The sequence below is a fragment of the Phocoena phocoena genome, chromosome 20 (assembly GCF_963924675.1).
Source record: "Phocoena phocoena chromosome 20, mPhoPho1.1, whole genome shotgun sequence".
NCBI classification, from domain to species: Eukaryota; Metazoa; Chordata; class Mammalia; order Artiodactyla; family Phocoenidae; genus Phocoena; species Phocoena phocoena.
In genome coordinates, this window is record NC_089238.1 from 8402681 (window position 1) to 8423984 (window position 21304).

General features: G+C 46.9%; 2 protein-coding genes across 2 annotated transcripts; both read right to left on the reverse strand.

Moving 5' to 3' along the window:
- Window positions 1–5540: 5540 nt before the first annotated feature.
- Window positions 5541–6592, reverse strand: C5AR2 (complement C5a receptor 2). The gene has a single exon (XM_065899475.1). The coding sequence runs from the start codon at window positions 6580–6582 to the stop codon at window positions 5569–5571; it is 1014 nt and encodes a 337-aa protein (XP_065755547.1). The 5' UTR covers window positions 6583–6592; the 3' UTR covers window positions 5541–5568.
- Window positions 6593–18470: 11878 nt separating this feature from the next.
- On the reverse strand, window positions 18471–19940 carry C5AR1 (complement C5a receptor 1). Its single transcript, XM_065898281.1, has 2 exons — window positions 19917–19940; window positions 18471–19517 (listed from the first exon to the last, which is right to left on the reverse strand). The coding sequence occupies exons 1-2, from the start codon at window positions 19938–19940 to the stop codon at window positions 18471–18473; spliced, it is 1071 nt and encodes a 356-aa protein (XP_065754353.1).
- Between the last annotated feature and the right edge of the window lie 1364 nt (window positions 19941–21304).

Sequence of the window (21304 nt, forward strand, 5' to 3'; positions counted from 1 at the left end):
ACAAAACTGGCCTCAGTTGTGATCACCTAGACCAGATATTCCCCACCTCCTGCAGTGAGAGGCCAGTGCCTGCAGTAAGGAAGCACTTTGTCTTCAAAAAGCTGATTTCCTCCTCAGGGGTGGGATAGGATCACGGCAGGTGCCGGCAGAGTAAATGGCCTGTGGCCTGGGTCAAGCTGGTGACACACAGGGCACCTCATGACTCCTGTGGTGATCTCTGGGATGGACACAAGTTCATGCTAGGATTTCGGGCCCTGAATGTTTGCGGGAGAGAACAGAAGACATTCATTCATTTTTAGAAACATTTACTGAGAGCCTGCTGTTTTGCAAGCACTGGACTGGGGGGAGGGACAGCAATGAATAGGACCACGCTGAGTACCCACAGGTGGTCATTTCACCAGACTCTGACAATCCCGAGATGGAGGCTGTGATAAAGGAAGCCCAGGGGGTTGCGGGAGCCTCCCTTGACTGTGCTTGGGAGTCAGGGAAGGATCCCCGGAGGAGGGAATGTTTGACCTGAAGAAATGTAGGCCATGTGGCCAGTCAACAGCAGAACGTGGTCCTGAGAGGTGATAACATGAGAGAGTTGTGGTCCACTGAGTTTCAGGGCTCCTGGGAACCCTTCGAAATCAAGTGCACAGTTTTGCAAGTGTTGCATTATGTATGTTTTGTTTTTGCCTGCCCGGCACTTCTTTTTCTTTTTCTTTTTTTTTTTTCAGAAAAACAAATGCACTTTCCTTTGGAGAGCAGCCCTTCCTGGAATCCACATGGTTCCCACTGCTTTTAAGTGAAGAGAATTCCTACTGGTTGGGCAAGTGACAAAGGCCTGGCCAATCACAGTACCCTACTCCCCCTTTAACCAGTGACTGGTCTGAAGAGCGGACACATTGGCCCGAGGAGGGCCAATCAGGGCCTTTCCCTGGAATTTACACTATGTTATTAGGAGACAAAAGCTTATTTACTGTGGCTAAGCAAGGACAATATAAACAGGGAGTTGTTTGTAGTAGCTCTTAAATAGTCTTTCCTAGAAATCTATCCTACAGAAAAGGCTGCACGTGGGCACAGTGAGGCACACACAAGGATGGTCACCGAGCAACTACAAGGAGAGAAGTGGAAGAGGGACGGGGAGAAGCTTGGCAACATCATTCAATGCCTGAGGCTTAGTTCCCGCCAACCCTCCACTTCATGGCTACACGAGAAAATGTCTTTTTCTTAAGGTTTGGTTTCTGACTCTTAGCTGCGTAAGTCCTAACTAACAAAGCACATCCCCGCGTACGTGCAATTTTCCGGAGGGAAGCCCATCACTCAGATTCTTCAAAGAGTTTATGATCTTAAAGGGGTCCCGAGACTTCCACGGTAAAGACTTCATGGTCAAACAGATCTGGGTTTGAATCGCAGCTTTATCAGATGTGTGACCACTGGCAAATTAAACCCTTTGAGGTTTTCTTCATCTATAAAATGGGGACAATACCCATCTCAAAACATTGCAACGTTTATCACCTAGCCTGGCACAGAGAAGCTAAATGGGTAACTGGTATACAAGTCCAGTGAGAGAAACCACGGGCGTATAACCTGGAAAAAAAAGTCACACTCAAATGGCCACAATTCACCTTGGTTCATTAGCAATGCTCTCACCTACTCTGCCTGCAGTCTCTGAGGGCCACCACAGAAGAGTTCAGAGCTTCCATCTCTGTAGCCTCAGAGGGACCCAGACCAACCCTGGGAGTTATTAGAGCCAGGTGAGGGTTTCAGCTGAAGAACTTGCGAACTGGCAGAGCTGTTTCCCACAGGAGCAGTATACATGTGTGGGGATGTGTGGGGAGTGCACATCACTTCCTGGTAAACACCTGGGCTGCGTGATGCCACAGCACCTTCAGAGGGAATTCCTGTTCTAGAAGGGAAGGAAAAGGCCTTGAAAGACTGCTGTGATGCTGAGCCAGTGTTTCTCAGAAGAAGACAAGGACAATTAAATGGAGGAGAGCATTCCTCCCAGACTGCTAACTGCCTGTCCTTGCATGTGGGCCGGAATGAGAGCACCCTCATGACTCTCAAGGAATCCATTCTCTTAAGACTACCTTTTCGACTTCCTGGATCTACTAGTTTCTCTGTAACTGTGTCTCGGACCATCTCTTGGTCTCTTGGCCTGTATTTCCTAGGCTTAAGGCTTTTAGAGGTTTTCTCCGCTTCCCTATTTCTCTCCTGTCTGGCTCTCCATCTTCAGGTCTCTTGTCTTTTTTGGTCCATCCTGCTCACCACCCCCATCTCTCTTCCCTTTCCTTGCCTGGTCCCATCTCTTTTCATTTATCTAATGCTCTCCCAGCATTATCTGATTTTCTCTCCAGCTGTCTTTCTCCATTCGACGCCACTCTACTTCAGTTTTCCATCTGACTGTCTCATTTTCTGTTTGAATTTTTTTTTCCCGACTCTCCGTTTTCGTCTCTCTCCATCACTCTCTTCCTCCATCGTGACTCTCTCATCTCTCTCCATTTCTCCCTAAAATTTTGTCACTCAGTTGTCTGAAGCTTTAACAATAGCTAACATTTACTTAGGGCTGACGCATGTATCAGGTACTATTCTAAATCACTCATATATATTTATATGCATACATATACATCATACACACTTTTCTCGCAACCTTAGTTTCCACTCTCATCTTTCTACGTTTCCCTCCATTTCCCAAGTTCCCGGTGCGATCGCATTTCTCTCGTACTCCCTCTAAGCCTCTCTCGGTAGGACCCATCAGCCTCTTGCCCTCGATCTCTCCAGTTTTCGGGTTCCCTCCTCTCTCAACCTCCCTGTCTCTCGGTCCCTCAGTTTCTCGAAGCTTCTTTCCATGCCTCCATTTCTTTCAGGCTCTCTGATCCTCAGGTTCTCTCAGGAACGCTCAGGCTCCACCTCGGTCTGTGTCTCCCGGCTGCTCGGCCTCCTCCAACACACTGCCTCATCTCGGGATTTCCCTCCCCCCTCAGCTCGCTCCCAAGATGTTCCCGGACCCGATCGGACTCCGGCCGCCGCCGCCACCACCCTGCGCAGCCGCCCCGCCCCCTCACCTCGTTCACCGCCGCGAACGCCTCAACTTCCGGTCCGCAGGGTCCCTCACGCTCCCGAAACCGGTCCTGCGCCTGCGCACGCCATCCTCACAGCCCAGCCCCGCCCCACTGCAGACTCGAACCAGTGAGCAGCTGCGAGCGCCCAAGACTCACTCTGCGCCTGCGTACAGCACGCTCAGGCCCCGCCTCACTTAGGGCGGAGCCTCGGGTGACGTTGCGCCCTCTAGGGGTTCGGTGGGGGCGTGACGGTGGAGACTTGCTCTACGTTGCGCTAGAGCTTGCATCTGGGGATCGCCCGGACGCTGGGGTTTTAGCCGAACTAGGAAGCTGGCCGGAGCCCAGACACTATTAAAACAGCCCCGTTATTTATTTATTATGATTCATAATTATTAATACATAATTCTATCAATGTATAATTCACCCTATCAACTCACTAATGAATAATACAACTCAACTTCCCAGCTTTCTGTCTTAGACGTCCTATGTTTTCCAGCGACGACCACAGGGATTAGATAGCCGTTAAGTGTTTGTTGAATGAATGACTAAATGAACGAGAAAAGTCAGTCCTCTTTAGTCCTAGATGGGCCAGTCATTGCAGCCCTGAGCCTGTTTCCCTATGTATAACACGAGGATAATACCTACTTTTCAAGGTTGTTGGGAAAAATAAATGCAAAAGTATACATAAGGTACATAAACTTTTTTCACCACTGTACATATAGGCGCTTCATAAATGTTAGATCTTTCATTTTTATTTTTATATCCTTCCTGTCATTCTCCTCGTACCTTTGGATACCTTTGCAGTTAAGGAGGTACAGCCTTCATTTCTGGAATCAGTTCTAGGCACTGAGGATACAGAAATGAACAAAACAAAGGAGCTCATAGTTTGGTGGGCGAGACAGACACATAGATTAAAATAGACTGTCAAGAAGAACTGCATACTCTATGGAGAAAAACAAAGCAGGGAAGGGGCAAGGAGTGTTGCTCTTTGGCCCAGTGACAGTCACAGAAGACATCTCCCAGAAAGTAGCATTTGAGCAGAGAGCTGAAAATAGTGGGGCTGCAAGCCATGGGGATCCCTGGGCGGGGATGTTCTAAGTAGAGGAAGCCCCAGAGGCCAAGACTGAGATGACCACAAACTTGGAGGGTTCAAGGGCCAGCAAGCAGGTTTGTGTGACTGGATGAAGGATCGGGGAATAGTAGGGAGAGAGGAAGAGGATAGATCGTACACACCAAAGTGAGGACTTTGGCTTCCAATCTGAGTGAGATGGGCTCCATGGGCAGAGTTCCATGTGACTTAGATTTTAACAGAATCCTCTGGCTCCCATGTGGGGAACAGACTATAGTGAATCAAGATGAGAAAAGGGGACCAGAGAGGAAGCAATAGGTGGCTGGACCAGGACGTTAGCAGAGAAGATGGATATTTTAAGATAGAATCTGCAGGATTGGCTGCCAGATTGGCCATGGAATGTGAGAGAGAGACGGCAAGGATGACCCCAAAGTTCTTGGCCTGAGCTCCTGGAAATATGGAGTTGCCATCAACTGAGATGGGGAAGATGCAGGAGGATGGCCGAGAGAGAAAATCCAAAGTTCCATTTTGAGCATATTGAGTAATTTATTGTACATTGAGTTGAGATGTCAAGTGGGAAGTTGCATGTAACTATCAAACCCTTGGGAAACAGTTTGAACGTAGGCCAATTCTTGTGTCATTATCAAAAGAAGAAGAGGAAGAAACTGACTAACATCTGCTTAAAATGTACAAAAGAGAACTACAATTTTTTTTTAAAAAAAAAGGAAAATGGCAAGAAGTAAACAAATATGAAATCAGGAAGAAAATCACAAACTAGTTTGTCTCTTTTTAAGGCTTGGGGTAGGTGGAGGAGAGACAGAAATTAAATTGGCCCAGATGTTGTCCTTAGGAAATTTACAGTTTAGCTGGGAATTTTTGTTCCAGAAACTTGGAGAACAGAACACTACTTCCTCCCTGGGAGGGGAATGAATCAGGGAGAGCTTCCTGGAGGAACTATTATTTGAACAAGGCAACGAAGGAAAAGTTTGGTGATCAAGAGCATGGGCACTGGAGTCAAGTAAACATGGGGTCAAATCTCAACTCTATAACTTGCTTGCTGTGTGATCTTGGGCAAATGACCTCTTCTCCCTGGGCCTCAGCTTATGAAAAGAAGCATCTCCCCCTGCCTGCCTGGGTTGTTGTAAGAATTACCTTAAAGTAGAAACTATGTGTAAAGTGCTATCCTGGAGTAATGACTCTACATGAAGGTGTCACTGCTATGTGATTTAAAAGATCTGAACAGGTGATATTCTAGAGCAGCCCTGTCCCATAGAATTTCCTGCAATGATGGAAATGTCCTATATCTGCACTGCACATAGCAGGGGGCATAATGAATATTTGTTGAATGAATCAAGGAATAAACGACAATATCATTAAGCCCCTGGATCCAGCTATGCCCAAAGCCAGTCTTGTAAAGTGGGATAGGAGGATACAAACCAATTTCCCTCTAGCTTACACTTCCATCTCTGAGACCAGGTCTTGGCCAGTGGATTTCTTGCTGACCACACTTTCATCATTGCTCTGTGACTCCTTCAGGGCCCAGCGACATGAAGCTGGCAGAGACTTTCGGAGTTGAGACCGCCCGAAATACAGGAAAAGCATGGGATTGAGACAGCTGTGAGCAAGGGCCAGGCCCACGACCAAGGGTTCAGCCCGCAGGGCCCGGGCCAAGAGCACGGAGTGTGGGGCAGCCAAAGTGAGTACCAGCCCCAGCGTGTGGTAGGGGGACCAGCAGACAAAAAACCCTACCACAACGGCCATGCCCAGTGGCCAGCGGCGTCGGGTGGCACCGCACAGGAGGGCACCATGGCAGCTGGCCACGACCACCAGTGGCCCCAGGAAGCCGAAAATAAACCGGGTGGCAGTCACTGAGTTCTTGGTCACGGTCGAGCCACCATAGTCTACCACGCACTCCAGCCGGTGTGGGAAATACTCCTGATGCAGCCGGCGGTAGATGGCTGAGGGCACAGTGAGCAGCAAGGCCAGTGTCCAGGATGCCCCACAGGCTACCTGCACCCTGCATGCCCTCCCAGCTGCACCCCACCAGCTGGGACCGAAGGCCAGCAGGCAAAGGTCAGCGCTTAGAGTGGCCAGGAGGAGGACGCTGGCGTACATGGACAGCAGGATGACGGCGGGCAGGGCCCGGCAGCCCACGGCCCCATACAGCCAACGGCCCCCGTGGGCGACGGACACCGCTAGGATGGGGAGAGACAAGCAGCAGAGTAGGTCCGCCATGGCCAGGTGGAGGAACCAGGTGGCACCGACCCTCCGGCGGGCCTCTTTCCAGGTCACCCAGGCCACCATGGCATTGCCTGGCAACCCCACCAGGAAGACGGCGGCATACAGCAGGAGTGGGGCCACGTGGAGGGGTTCGATGGAGACGCAGGTGCCATCAACACAGTCCACAGGGAGATCTGGAATCTCGCCGTAATCCCCATACTCGTAGCCGAGAGAAGAGTTCTCCATCCAAACCCCAGACACCTGGACAGGCGAGAAATGGCATGAAACCTCAGAGATAAAAACTCTCAGGCCCTTGGAATCCTAGATGCTAGGATCCTAGCGTCTCGATCCTGGATCCTAGATCCTTGGAATTCCAAGATGCTCATGGGCTGGGACTTGGGCTGGGGTCCCAGCCCATGAGCATCTTGGAAACCAGAATAGAACAACATTAGAACTCCAGCGCATTAGAATCTTGGAATTCTAAAATATTCCAGTGTTAGAAGCCCAACTTCTTAGCATCCTGGAATTCTAGAATATTACAGTGTTAAAACCCCAGCTTATTAGCATCTTGGAATTCTAGAATATTACAACGTTCCGTATCTACTGACCAATGCAGTAACTGTCAGCCACATGTGGCTACCGAGTATTCAAAATGGCAGCCAGTGTGACTGAGAAACTGAATTTTCAATCTTATTTAATTTTAATCGATTTAAATAGCTACACGTGGCTAATGGCTACCTTATTGGACAGTGAAGTTCTAGAGCATCAAAATGTTAGAACACTAGCCCGTTAGTAACCTGGAATTCTAGAATCTAAACTATCGGAATCTGAATATCCATCAAGATGGGAAAAGGTTAGTATGTCTTCACAGCAAAAGTGTTTGTCTCGGTTCTCCTTCATCTGGATTTTCGAATCTTGGTGCAACAAAAATGTACCTCTGAAGCAATGTTGTCATCTTTTTTTTTTTTTTTTTTTTTTTTTTTTTTTTTCCGGTACGCGGGCCTCTCACTGTTGTGGCCTCTCCCGTTGCGGAGCACAGGCGCCGGACGCGCAGGCTCAGCGGCCATGGCTCACGGGCCCAGCCGCTCCGCGGCATATGGGATCTTCCCGGAGCAGAGGGAACAGCCAGTGCAAAAGCCCTGAGGTGGGCACATGATGGTCATGCTCAAGGAAGAGCAAGGGCACCAGTGTGGAGTAGATGGGAGGTAAAAACAGAGACATATCAGCGGCCACATAGGTATTGTAAGTTCTTTATCTTTTATTCTGCGTGAGATGGGAGCCATGGGAGGGTGCTGAGCAGAGGAGTGACATTGTCTATCCTAGGAATGATAATCATAACTATTACTACTGTTATTATTATTATTACTATAAGCCACCGTCTATTGAGACTTTGTGTTATGTGCCAGGCCTTGCGCCAAGCCCCTTTAAATGTTACATCGTTTAGTCCTTATTACAAACCTCTAATTTTCCTACCATTGTTATACCCATTCTGCAGATGAGAAAACTGAGGTACAGAGAAATTAAGGAACTTACCGAGGATGACTCAGCTAAGCAAGTAACAGACCTGAGTTTCAAGCTGTGTTAGTCCCACTCTGGAACTCTGGGCCCTAGAACATCACCATCCAAAAATCTGAGGTTTGGGAGAGTCGGAAGGCAGGACAGCCAGTGACCCTAAGCAGAACTGGGCTCTGTGACTCTGGGTGAGCAGTTTCGGTTGGCTTTCTCTCTCTAGGTTTCCTCATCTGAGAAGTGAGTTACGGAGGTGAGCCTACCTCACCAGTTTGGGGAGGCCTTGAAGAGTTAATATGTATAAAGCACGTAGCACAGAGTAAGGACTTGGTAGATGGTAGACCGGTCCATGTGATATCCCCATGATGTCATAGTAACCTGACCCTGCAGCTCTCTGCTGATTCTTTGGGGCTGACTGGCGCTGCCCAGAGTGCCAGCTGGAGTTGATACAACAGGAAGGGCAGAGAGGAAGTTGCGGCACTCCTCCCTGCCAAGCAGATGCTAAGGGGCCAAGTCATTGTGTGTGTGTGTGTGTGTGTGTGTGTGTGTGTGTTTGGAATTTGGCACTCCGCTTTGATATTATTTTCATCACTAAAGTAAAACGTGTGCAGGTTTTAAAAATTCAAACCCTCATCAACTGTGTGGCCTTGGGCAAGCCACTGAACCTCTCTGTGCCTCAGCTTCCTCATTTGCAAAATGAGAATAATATACTCACCTTGGAGGGTGTTACGAGAATTCAAGTTAATAGGCGTGAAGAGCTGAGCACGGCGCCCAGTCCATTGTGAGCATCAGACGTGTGTTAGCCACCAGTACAGAGACACACACACCCTCTCCCTCCACCCTGAGACCCCGCCCTTTCCAGCTCTATCCGGTTCAAATCTGAGTTTTTTGTGTGTAAGCACTTCAGTCGGGGAAAGTTCAACACCCCCTGTGCCGTCTCCTTTTTTTTTTTTTTTTTTTTGCGGTATGCAGGCCTCTCACTGCTGTGGCCTCTCCCGTTGCGGAGCACAGGCTCCGGATGCGTAGGCTCAGCGGCCATGGCTCACGGGCCCAGCCGCTCCGCAGCACGCGGGACCCTCCTAGACCGGGGCACGAACCTGTGTTCCCTTCATAGGCAGGCGGACTCTCAACCACTGTGCCACCAGGGAAGCCCCTGTGCCGTCTCTTAATCTTTTCAATTTAATGTCTTAGATCTGTTTCCCCATCCGGACACCCCGACTCCTTTCTTCACAATAACTTCAAAATCAATCCACGGGCTGGGCGTTTTGTGCTTATTAACTAGCCTCAGACTAAAGGACATTTAAGTATCATCATGGGTAGCATTATTATCTTCTTATTATTTTATACACCAAATAAATTATATTTCTATATGTACGTCTATAGATAAAACAATTACCATGATTATTATTTTATAAGCATTCAAATAATAGATGACATTTATCAAGCTTCTATCATGTACCAGGCATTCCCCTTAGAACAACCCTATAAGGTAAGTACAATTATTATGCTCATTTTCCAAAGCGTCACCTGTTCCCTGCTTCGGGCTCTGCTGTGTCCCCGGCACCTGGAGTAACATGTGACACACAGGAGGTGCTTAGTTGATATTTATTTGTTGAGTAAAAGAATGAAGAGGGAGAATCTGAAAAGAATATATATATATGTATGTATAACTGACTCGCTTTGCTGTACACTTGAAACTAAAACGACATTGTAAGTTAACTACACTTCAACAGAAAAAAGAAGGAAAGGGAGGGAGGGAGGGAGGAAGGAAGGAAGAAAGGAAGAAAAAACGAGTTAGCTTTGCCTTTAATGGAAGAAGCTATAAAATACCATCATTTTATTTTTATTTTTAACGCAGTATGTAATGATGTATGTATTACCGTGAAAATACATTCACGAAATACTATTTTGTGAGAAAAGTACGTAACTAAACTTCTAATATTTTTAAACAATGCGTTCGTTTTACAGCCAGAAAATTAACAATAAAGATATTGTCATTAGGGGCTTCCCTGGTGGCGCAGTGGTTGAGAATCCGCCTGCCGATGCAGGGGACATGGGTTCGTGCCCCGGTCCGGGAAGATCCCACATGCCACGGAGCGGCTGGGCCCGTGAGCCATGGCCGCTGAGCCTGCGCGTCCGGAGCCCGTGCTCCGCAACGGGAGAGGCCACAACAGTGAGAGGCCCGCGTACCGCAAAAAAAAAGAATGAAGAGGGAAACTGAGGCACAGAGAAGCAAAGGGGCTGGAACTTCTGCCCTGGGAAACCGTGGGGAGCATCTACTAAAGCCAAATATATGAAAACTTTCCCCTTCCCAGCGAAGCATGCATATGCTCACCAAAAAACATGTACCAGAATGTTCCCAGTGGCCCAAGATGGGACACCATCCAAATATTCACTCACGGGAGAATGAATAAACCTATCGCGGAATATTCTACAACAGTGAGAATGAACAAATCACATGCGAGAATGCGGATGGACTTCACAAAAACGATGTTGAGGACAGAAAGGCAAACGCACAGGAGAATTTACTGAATGATCCCTTTCTCCTCAAGTTCAAAAATGGGCAAAAGAATTCGATGGGGATGGGGAGTGAGGGCAGGCGGAGGGAACTCTGGGGCTGGGGCTCGGGCTATTTTTAACCGGGATGCTGGTTCCCTGGGTGTCCTCAGCTTGTGGAGATACACAGAACTGCTCAAGTCTCGTGTGCATACTTTTCTGTGTGTGTGTTCTATGTGAAAATGAAGTTAAAGGATCTTTCTTAAGAAGGGGAATCGCTGAGTCAAAGGGCGTGTTTGGTGGATTCCCCAGAAGCTGCAGGTTTGGGAAGGGCTGTTTTCCTACACACCTGAGTGTGGCCATGGACGGGACCATTTGACAAAGGCTTTTCCTGTTGTACTGCCCAAGTAAATTCCAAGAGTCTGGGATTCTGATGTGGATTCCAGTGTGATGGCAATAAGATTCCACTCCTGAAACTCTAGTTCTGATTCCCAGATTCTAAAACTATGAGTCTAAAAGGCCAGGATTAAAAAATGAATAAATGAAAAAATTTTTAAATAAAAATAAAAGGCCAGGATTGGGAAATGCCCCCCGCATACGCCATCATTCCCTCCCTCCTTCCCTCCATCCTTACCATCTCTTGAGGAATGGTCCCCAGTTTGGCCAAACACCACTTGGGAGCACGATCCAGGCCCACAGCAGGACCTGGGAAGTCTGAAGTCTCTCCCCCGAGTCTGGAAGTAAGTGGATTCCTGCAAGCTGGTCCCGTTTGCCAGGGCTCCTAGGGGACTCCACTGGGCACCGTCACCTCACAGGTCCCAGCCAATGCTCTTAAGCAGCAAAAAACAGGAATGGCCTTTTCCTACTCCCAGGGTATGTTTGTCCTGGATTCTTCCCATGACTCACACATCCCAAAATTACTGGGCAGCAGGCAAGACTGGAGCGGGCTCGGGTGGGTGGAGGGTTGACCCAGTGTCAACAACAACAATCTCAATGTCACCAGCTTCCTGGAAGCCAGATCTACAATGTGGTGTGACCTTCAAGGCCTGGGGTTCTTGGCCTAGACTCACTGTCCCTGCAGGGCCCTCTGAGGTCTTCCTCACCAAGTCCCCACTGTCTGCTACCCCCATCCCCGCCCCAGACTCCAACTGTGCACCCAGCCCCTCCTTTCTGCCCTCTGCAGAGCCCTGAAGACAGATCAATATTCCTCCCACCTCACATGTTCTGAGAGAGACAGCTCAGAGTCACAGCCTCCACCAAAAGGCCAAGCGTGCCCAGCATAGGGCCTAAGGCTTCAGAGGCAGACAAAACACAAACAAGTCCTATCGGTTCTGTGGAGACTCTGTTTTCCCTCTTTAAAATGGGAAGATTTGGGCCTGGTGGTCCAGTGGTTAGGACTCTGCGCTTTTCACTGCTGAGGGCGTGGGTTCGATCCCGGCTCAGGGAACTAAGATCCTGCAAGCTGCGCGGTGCGGCCAAAATTTTTTTAAATAATAATAATAAATAAAATGTGAAGATTTTGAGCATAGTGGTTCCTAACCTCCTTCCAAGCATAGCACGGAGGCTGAGAACATGGACTTGAGAGCCACAGAGATAAGATACATATTCCAGGTTTCCCACTGATGAGTTTCTGGGCCTCAACCCTTCTGAGCCTCAACTTCCTCATCTGTGAAATGGACGTTTTAGCTACGGGCATTAAATGGATAAAGAGATTTAAAATACACACAACAGGGCTTCCCTGGTGGCGCAGTGGTTAAGAATCCGCCTGCCAATGCAGGGGACACGGGTTCGAGCCCTGGTCCGGAAGATCCCACATGCTGCAGAGTAACTAAGCCCATGCGCCACAACTACTGAACCTGCGTGCCACAACTACTGAAGCCCACTCGCCTGGAGCCCGTGCTCCACAACAAGAGAAGCCACCGCAATGAGAAACCCGCACACCGCAACCAAGAGTAGCCCCCACTCACCGCAACTAGAGAAAGCCCGCATGCAGCAATGAAGATCCAACGCAGCCAAAAATAAAAATAAATAAAATAAAATAAATTTTAAAAAAAGAAGGAAAATCACCTTTAAAAATAATAAAGTAAGATACACACAACAGCACCTGGCACACAGGAGATGCTGTGTACATGTTTGTTAAATTAGCAGTAATAAAAAGCATATGCTATCAATTTTTTTAAACTTACATTTTAGGAAGACAGACTTAGCAAGAGGAAGTGACCCTATTTATTCCAACTTCGGAACCCTTTATTCAGCGGTTTTCGGTGTTTGCGCCACTGTGTGTGTATGCTTTAGAGGTTGAGGGGGCACATTTATACATTTCTTTTATTTTTTTAACTTTATTTATTTATTTTTGCCTTCGTTGGGTCTTTGTTGCTGTGCGTGGACTTTTCTCTAGTTGCGGCGAGTGGGAGCTACTCTTCATTGTGGTGCATGGGCTTCTCATTGTGGTGGCTTCTCTTGCTGCAGAGCACGGGCTCTAGGCACGCGGGCTTCACTAGTTGTGGCACGCGGGCTTCAGTAGTTGTGGCTCACGGGCTGTAGAGCGCAGGCTCAGTAGTTGTGGCACACAGGCTTAGCTGCTCCGCAGCATGTGGGATCTTCCCGGACCAGGGCTCGAACCCGCATCCCCTGCATTGGCAGGAGGATTCTTAAACACTGCACCGCCAGGGAAGCCCTATTTATCATTTCTTTTGTTGTTGTTTGGAGAATAAACTCATGTTGGTAAAGGAAGTTATTTTTGTGCCAAGAGACTAGAACTCGCAGCGTGGGCTGTGGTGTCTCTGCGTGACCCAGTCTTGGCTGAGACTGGCCCCAGACCACCCCCTTCCACCATGTTCTCGGGGGGGGGGGCCTCCTCATCCCCACATCCCACCAGCCCCAGGCCCCTGTGGGAACCCACTCTAGTCAGAAAGAGAAACTAACATGGGAGAAGCATTGGGTGGGGAGGCATTGGCGGGGGCGGGGGGGCGGTGTTGAGTGAAGCACTGTCTTTTATCAGCTCAAACTTTCTCTGATCTTTTTGATCTGGACCATTTTTAAAGTCTTTATAGAATTTGTTACAATATCGCTTCTGTTTTATGTTATGGTTTTTTGGCTGCAAGCCATGTGGGATCTTAGCTCCCCGTCCAGGGATCGAACCTGCACCCCCTGCACTGGAAGGCGAAGTCTTAACCACTGGACCGCCAGGGAAGTCCCAGACCTTCTCTGATCTTGAGTTTACAGGGGTGTGTTTCTCAGATCACTTGATCTTAAACTCCTCGGTCACTGAGTCTCGGGCATATGTTTCTCAGATTCTGGGAAGCTAAGGCTTTCTGGTGTCTCTGGAGCTGGGGGATCTTACCTGGGGATCTGAGGAATGCTGTGAACGGGGACAGAGACACAGCTGTTATAAAAAGTGAGGGGCTTTTTGGGGAGCGGGATTCGTTTTACAGACACCCTGAGAGATACTGAGTACCAGCCCCTCAACAATGGAGAAACTTACAATGAGGACATCCTTAGAAGGTTATTAAATTGACCCATATGATATTGCCAGTTTGGTGGGTCAAAATAGGTTGAAGTCTGGCAAATCGTGGCAACAGAAAAGAGATTAATGATGGCCAGGGCCTGAGGGGAAGGGAGGACGTGAATGGGAAGTAACTGCTTAATGGGAATGGGGTCTTTATTTTGGGGTGATGAAAATATTCTGGAACTGGTTACATAGTGGTGACAGATGTACAACACTGTGGATATACTAAATGCTACTAATGGTGAGTTTTATGTTATGTGTATCTTACAAGTTTTTTTAAGCAATAAATAAACTGTTATACCCTCTCACCCTAAAACAGGATGAAGCCCGGTAATTTCATGGAGTACAGCCTAATGGAATTCTAGAAGCCCAGAGAGTGAGTGGCCAAGATGGGGAAACCAGTCTCTTTTGAACAGTACGTACTATTACGTGATATCTGATGCATAAAAAAGAGTGCCTGTAACTTGTGTAAAGTACAACAAATTAGCATCTGTAAAATCACCATCCATCTTAGAATCTTTGAATATCTAGATCAAGAGTAAACTTTTTCGGTGAGAGAACTGAGAGTAAATGTTTTAGTTTTTACTGGTCAAGAGGTCATTCATCTCTCTGCTAGAATGAAAGCGGCCACAGATTGAACGGCATGGCTGTGTTCCAATAAAACTTTATTCACAAAAACAAGCAGTGGGCTGGATTTGGCCCACAGGCTGGAGTTTGCTAACGCCTGATCTAGTTCAAAGACTCTGAAGGCTGAATTGTTGGCATCACAGATTTTCAGAAAGTGGGAATCATAGGTGATTTGACCCAAGGGATCCTACAACATTAGCCACAGACTATTTGAATCCCAGGATTCTAGAATGTCACACCAGAATCTTTGAGTGTTAGAAGTATAATAAAACTCCAGCTGTTAGATGTTACAATTTTGTAGATGATCTGAACGTTAATCAAGATATTCTAGCCCTGAGCTGTCCAATATGGTAGCCACTGGCCACACGAGGCTACTGAGCATTTAGAATGAGCTGGATCACTCATGCAGCTCAATATTAAAAAAACAAACAACCCAATCAAAAAGTGGGCAGAAGACCTAAATAGACATTTCTCCAAAGAAGACATACAGATGGCCAAGAGACACATGAAAAGCTGCTCAACATCACTAATTATTAGAGAAATGCAAATCAAACTACAATTAGGTATCACCTCACACCAGTTCGAATGGGCATCATCAGAAAATCTACGAACAACAAATGCTGGAGCAGGTGTGGAGAAACGGGAACCCTCTTGCACTGTTGGTGGGAATATAAATTGATACAGCCACTATGGAGAACAGTATGGAGGTTCTTTAAAAAACTAAAAATAGAATCACCATATGACCCAGCAATCCCACCACTGGGCATGTACCCAGAGAAAACTATAATTCAAAAAGACACATGCACCCCAATGTTCACTGCAGCACTATTTACAATAGCCAGGTCATGGAAGCAACCTAAATGCCCATCGACAGACGAATGGATAAAGAAGATGTGGTACATATACACAATGGAATACTACTCAGCCATAAAAAGGAAAGAAATTGGGTCATTTGTAGATACGTGGATGGATCTAGAGACTATCATACAGAGTGAAGTAAGTCAGAAATAGAAAAACAAACATCGTATATTAACGCGTATATGTGGAACCTAGAAAAATGGTACAGATGAACTGGTTTGCAGGGCGGAAATTGAGACACAGACGTAGAGAACAAACGTATGGACACCAAGCGGGGAAAGTGACGGGTGGGGGTGGGATGAATTGGGAGATTGGGATTGACACGTATACACTAGTATGTATAAAATGGATAACTAATAAGAACCTGATGTATAAAAAAATAAATTAAATTAAATTAAAAAAAAATAGATAAGCGGACACAGGAAGAAAAATGTTAAGTTGAAAGCAGAGATGAAAATAAACAAGACAACCAAACAACTGTGTGAAAACAGAAATAGTGCAAAGAGGTAAAGAAAAAAGATTTATTATAATTAATAAATTATAATTAGAGAGTTAAAAGAATATATTGCATAAGAACCAGAGGAAAAAATGAGCTGGATCTGAGATGAAAGATGCTGTGATACACACCAGATTTTGAAGACTTGGCATGAAAAAAAAAAAGAATGCAAAATCTCTCAATAACTTTTTATACCAATCACATATTGAAATGACAGTGCTTGAAATATATTTGGTTCAGTAAAATATAGCACCAAAATTCATTTTACCTGATTCTTTTTATTTCTCTTTGCTTGTCTCTTGCTTATCTGCTGAAAAATGTAAAATCATGCATGTGGTTTGCATTATATTCCTATCAGACAACAAGAATTTGGAGTAATACCATCCTGGAGGTTGGAGATGGGGTGCTTGGGAAGGTCACATGGCACAGATGCAGGGCGGGAGTCTCTGACCCACCAGGCCTTGGGGAGCCAGATCTGAGCAACAGGTGGGGCCGTGACAGGGGACTTGGTGGGGGGGCGGTGCAGAGGTAGGAACACCGCCAACTCAGCCAAATCCATCATTCCCTTCCTTTCCCTACCACTTCCTCTTTAGAACTTGTTGACCTAGCAGATTTCCCAGGCTCCAGATTTCACAATTGCCTGGCCCTTCAACCCACTTCCTTCCTGGGCAGCACTGATCAACACCAGGCTGAGGATGCCTTGAAGAAGACACCTGGATCCCACATGTTGGCCTCCAAGAGTTTCTAGAAGACCACTGTGGGACCCAGCTTCTGGGAAGCATCTTCTTTCCAAATCAGCATGAAGGAAAGACCCCACTGCCTGCAGCCCACTGCCCAAACCAGGAAAGCCAGAGGATGGCCAGGAACAGAGATGGAGCATAGGGGTGGGAAGTCAGGGAGGACTTCCTGGAGGAGGCTGCACCCACCAGCCCCAGGCCCCTGTGGGAACCCACTCTAGTCAGAAAGAGAAACTAACATGGGAGAAGCATTGGGTGGGGAGGCATTGGCGGGGGCGGGGGGGCGGTGTTGAGTGAAGCACTGTCTTTTATCAGCTCAAACTTTCTCTGATCTTTTTGATCTGGACCATTTTTAAAGTCTTTATAGAATTTGTTACAATATCGCTTCTGTTTTATGTTATGGTTTTTTGGCTGCAAGCCATGTGGGATCTTAGCTCCCCGTCCAGGGATCGAACCTGCACCCCCTGCACTGGAAGGCGAAGTCTTAACCACTGGACCGCCAGGGAAGTCCCAGACCTTCTCTGATCTTGAGTTTACAGGGGTGTGTTTCTCAGATCACTTGATCTTAAACTCCTCGGTCACTGAGTCTCGGGCATATGTTTCTCAGATTCTGGGAAGCTAAGGCTTTCTGGTGTCTCTGGAGCTGGGGGATCTTACCTGGGGATCTGAGGAATGCTGTGAACGGGGACAGGGACACAGCTGTTATAAAAAGTGAGGGGCTTTTTGGGGAGCGGGATTCGTTTTACAGACACCCTGAGAGATACTGAGTACCAGCCCCTCAACAATGGAGAAACTTACAATGAGGACATCCTTAGAAGGTTATTAAATTGACCCATATGATATTGCCAGTTTGGTGGGTCAAAATAGGTTGAAGTCTGGCAAATCGTGGCAACAGAAAAGAGATTAATGATGGCCAGGGCCTGAGGGGAAGGGAGGACGTGAATGGGAAGTAACTGCTTAATGGGAATGGGGTCTTTATTTTGGGGTGATGAAAATATTCTGGAACTGGTTACATAGTGGTGACAGATGTACAACACTGTGGATATACTAAATGCTACTAATGGTGAGTTTTATGTTATGTGTATCTTACAAGTTTTTTTAAGCAATAAATAAACTGTCAAAGGTACCCAGGGTCACTCCGTTTTACTACCTACAACCCAACGGCATGAGAATTTAAATGAGGTCAAAATAAAATGTTTAATTTCTTTTTCAGCGCAAACAAAACAGCAGTTGACAATGTAAGACAGCAAATTCCCCTGGGACCCCATTCCCTGGAGGGGCCCAACCAATGTTTCCCAACCCTAGGTGTCTTCCTCACTGCTTGCTTTTTGCCATAACTATATAACATCTTTTTATTTAGTACTTTTTTTTTTAACCCAGTGACGTAACATACTAACTTACTGTTTTTCTTTAAATCAACTCAATTCTAAAAGCTGAGATAGGTCCCTGGACTTTTGCTTTGTACTAAACAAGAATAACTTCTGAGATGCCAGTTACATTTTTCTTTTTTTGCCAACTCTCCATAAAATAAATATAGAACTCTTTTTTTCAAGGTTTGAATGTTTCTGTTTGTCTGGGTTCTACGTGTCTAACGTATTCACACTCTCTGCACACGAACGTGTTGTTCTATGGAAGGACTCCAGGTACATTGGTTGCTGTTTGTTTTCCAAAGTCCTTGGATGGAAAGAAAGGTTGGGGGTCCCTAGAAGGATGTGCTAATCTTGGAAATGAGGAGTGATGAGAAGCGTTCGCCTGGAAGAGGAAGGACAAGTCTGGGAACGATGGAAGGAACGAAGGCGAATTCACTCAACCACCACCCACCTCGCCAAGATCCAATAAGCAAAGTGAATGGACCGGAAGTTTGGTGGAGCGCCGGAAAGATGGTGGCCAGAGAGGCCTCCCCTTACACCTCCTGGCTCTTCAGGGCCGGGGTGTCCACCGTGGAGCACGTGTTGGACTTGCTGTCCCTGCCCACGGACTCTTCGGCCAACACACCCCGGATCCTGGAGGGGAGGGACTTGAGGAACCGGGTATGAAAGCCCTGGGCAGCGACCACGTAGATGATGGGGTTAATACAGCAGTTGATGTAAGCTACGGAGACACACAGGGCATCCAAACTGGACACGGATTTTAAGTTTGTCTTGTGGGAAAAAAACATCATCGTCCCTGTCACCTGGTAGGGCAGCCAAAAGACAAAAAAGCTGATCACCACTGCCACCACCACCTTGAGAGTCTTGGTGGAACGGGTGGCACTGCGGCTCCAAGCCCGGATCAGAAGGAAGGTGTAACAGACTATAAGTGTGACCAGCGGCCCCAGGAAGCCCATGACCAGCCGGATGATGGCCACGGCCCTCTCTATACCTGAACCGTCCTTACCATAGTCAAGCACACACGTTATCTTGGGTGGGAAGTATTCCACATGGACCTTACGATACATAAAGGAAGGTATGGTCAGCAGCAAAGCCAAGGCCCAGGCCACACCGCAGGCCGCCCAGGCCATGCGGGCCCCTCGATAGTTCTGGCACCAGATGGGATTAAACACCAGCAGGAAGCGGTCGGCGCTGATGGTGGCCAGAAGCAGGATGCTAGCATACATGTTGAGCAGGATAAGAGAAGGCAGAATTCCACAGGCAGCATCACCGAAGGACCAATGGTTGTGCAGGACAATGGATGCAAACAAGACAGGCAGCGCCAGACAGGAGAGGAGGTCAGCCACTGCCAGGTTGAAAAACCAGATGGCATTGATGGTTCGCTTAACCTCGGACCCCGTCACACAGACCACCAGGGCGTTGCCTGGCACTCCCACCAGGAAGACGACTGCAAAGATTACCAGGGCGATCACATCTGGAATATGCAGCCTGCGACTTTGGGAAGAGTCATCCGTCGATATGTTGGGGTCGGTCCAGTTGCTATAATCGTAGTAATCAGAGGTGCTATTAGTCATGGAGTCCTGGGTGGAATCAGAGAAGCAGGGATGGTATAAGTCTGCAGACAGGTGGCAGGCGGGCCCATCAGAGCTACTCAAAGCCCATCACTCCACTTCTTTAAGTCTTAGGTTTCTCCCGAGGAAATGGGGATGCTGGGGGCTGGGAGCCAGCTGGGGTGTCATACCACTTATTAAAATGCTGAAAACCCTTCCATGTTAATGGGTCTCCGTGCCATCCTGCCACCTCCCCCTGAAGTCCCTGGACTTCCCCAGAGTCTAGCAACCGAATGGTTAAAGCCTAGGCCTGCTACAATACTGTGGTCACTATCCACTCTGGCCAGTACCCATGACACACTGCTTGTTAGACATCTTTAATGTCACCAACACACTGAGATGATATTACTGAGCAGGTAGTTCCCCCACCAACACCACCACCAGCAGTATCATCCCCTTTTGCTGCCTCCCACCCACTGAGGCAGCTCTGCGCTCTGCCTGGGAGCTACCCAGAGTCAGCAGTGTTTCAACAGGGCCTCATGAACTCAGGCATCAGGGGTAGACAGGGAGCGTCAGTCATCAAGATACATAATATCTTTTTTTTAAGTTAATTCTGCACTTTAATACTTACAGGAGAATAAGCTAATAATCATACGAACATAAATCCAAAACTGATAGCCCAAGTCCTGAGCTATTCCCTAAGTTTTATTTTTCATTTACTTATTTTTCAAATTTTCATTGGAGTATAGGTGATTTAACAATGTTGTGTTAGTTTCAGGTGTACAGCAAAGTGAAGATATACAATATCTTAATGAAATATTTTAAAGAATCAAGATGAATGCACCACCACCCCCCCGACCCCCAGAAAAAAAACACAGTGCAAAAAAATTCTAATTTTAAATGAAGGCAACCTGCTGCAGTTGTTTGTTTTATGGCCCTGCATTATTATGCAAGAGGAACCAGCCCACAGTTTTCATTCTCAGCTGGGCAGGGTTTTGCAGGCTGACAATGGCATGCAAACATTCAAGCAATGTGGGGCTTTATGTATAGTCATGGGGTTTTAGGAGGGGTTGTTTTGGGAAGGGGGTTGGTAAAGCTTTATTTACTTTTTCTACTTGGTTCAAACTATGGAAGGATATTTTCCTAAGTGTAGATAGGGGCACACATGTGTCCTTCTGCCCTGGGTACCAGGGTGGCTCAGCACGACACTAGGATCCAAATAGACATGCAACTTGCTAGAGGCAGGGCAGAAGGGATGAAAGGAATAGAGAAGGATATGAGTTCAAGAACAAAGGGTATCTTAGTGCACAGATTATGGTCTTTAATTACCACCTGGCATTCAAAGGAACCAGGGCTCCTTGGAGAAAGGCTGATTCCTGTTCTGGGACAGAAAATATACAAGATGAGCCCAGAACATCTCACACTAGAAAGTAAGAAAAAATGTTCAATAATGAGAGGGACATATCAAAGAGACAGCCTGAAAAAGCTCCCACTAGTCAAAAGATGGCACAATTTGAGTATATAATAATAACAATAATAATAAATAATAACTGTGATGCAATAAAACACTAATAATAAAGATCTACGAGTTCATAATGGTAATAAAAGCAAATAAACCCATTGGTCATATTTTTATTCTGGAAAGGGAATGAATCAAGCACTTATCCTGCCATTTCTGTACAGAGTATATTTCAGGGAAATAAAGAGTCAATGTGGGAGGGCCGCCTTTTTTTTTTTTTTTTTTTTAATTAATTAATTTATTTATTTTTTAATTTTTTTCAGTACGCGGGCCTCTCACTGCTGTGGCCTCTCCCGTT

Coding starts and splice junctions, on each gene's coding strand:
- C5AR2 (XM_065899475.1), bottom strand. CDS start 6,582: ATGGAGAACTCTTCTCTCGGCTACGAGTATGGGGATTACGGCGAGATT.
- C5AR1 (XM_065898281.1), bottom strand. CDS start 19,940: ATGATACTGCTGGTGGTGGTGTTG. Junction 19,518..19,916: donor TACTGCTGGTGGTGGTGTTG/GTGGGGGAACTA, acceptor GATTCCACCCAG/GACTCCATGACTAATAGCAC.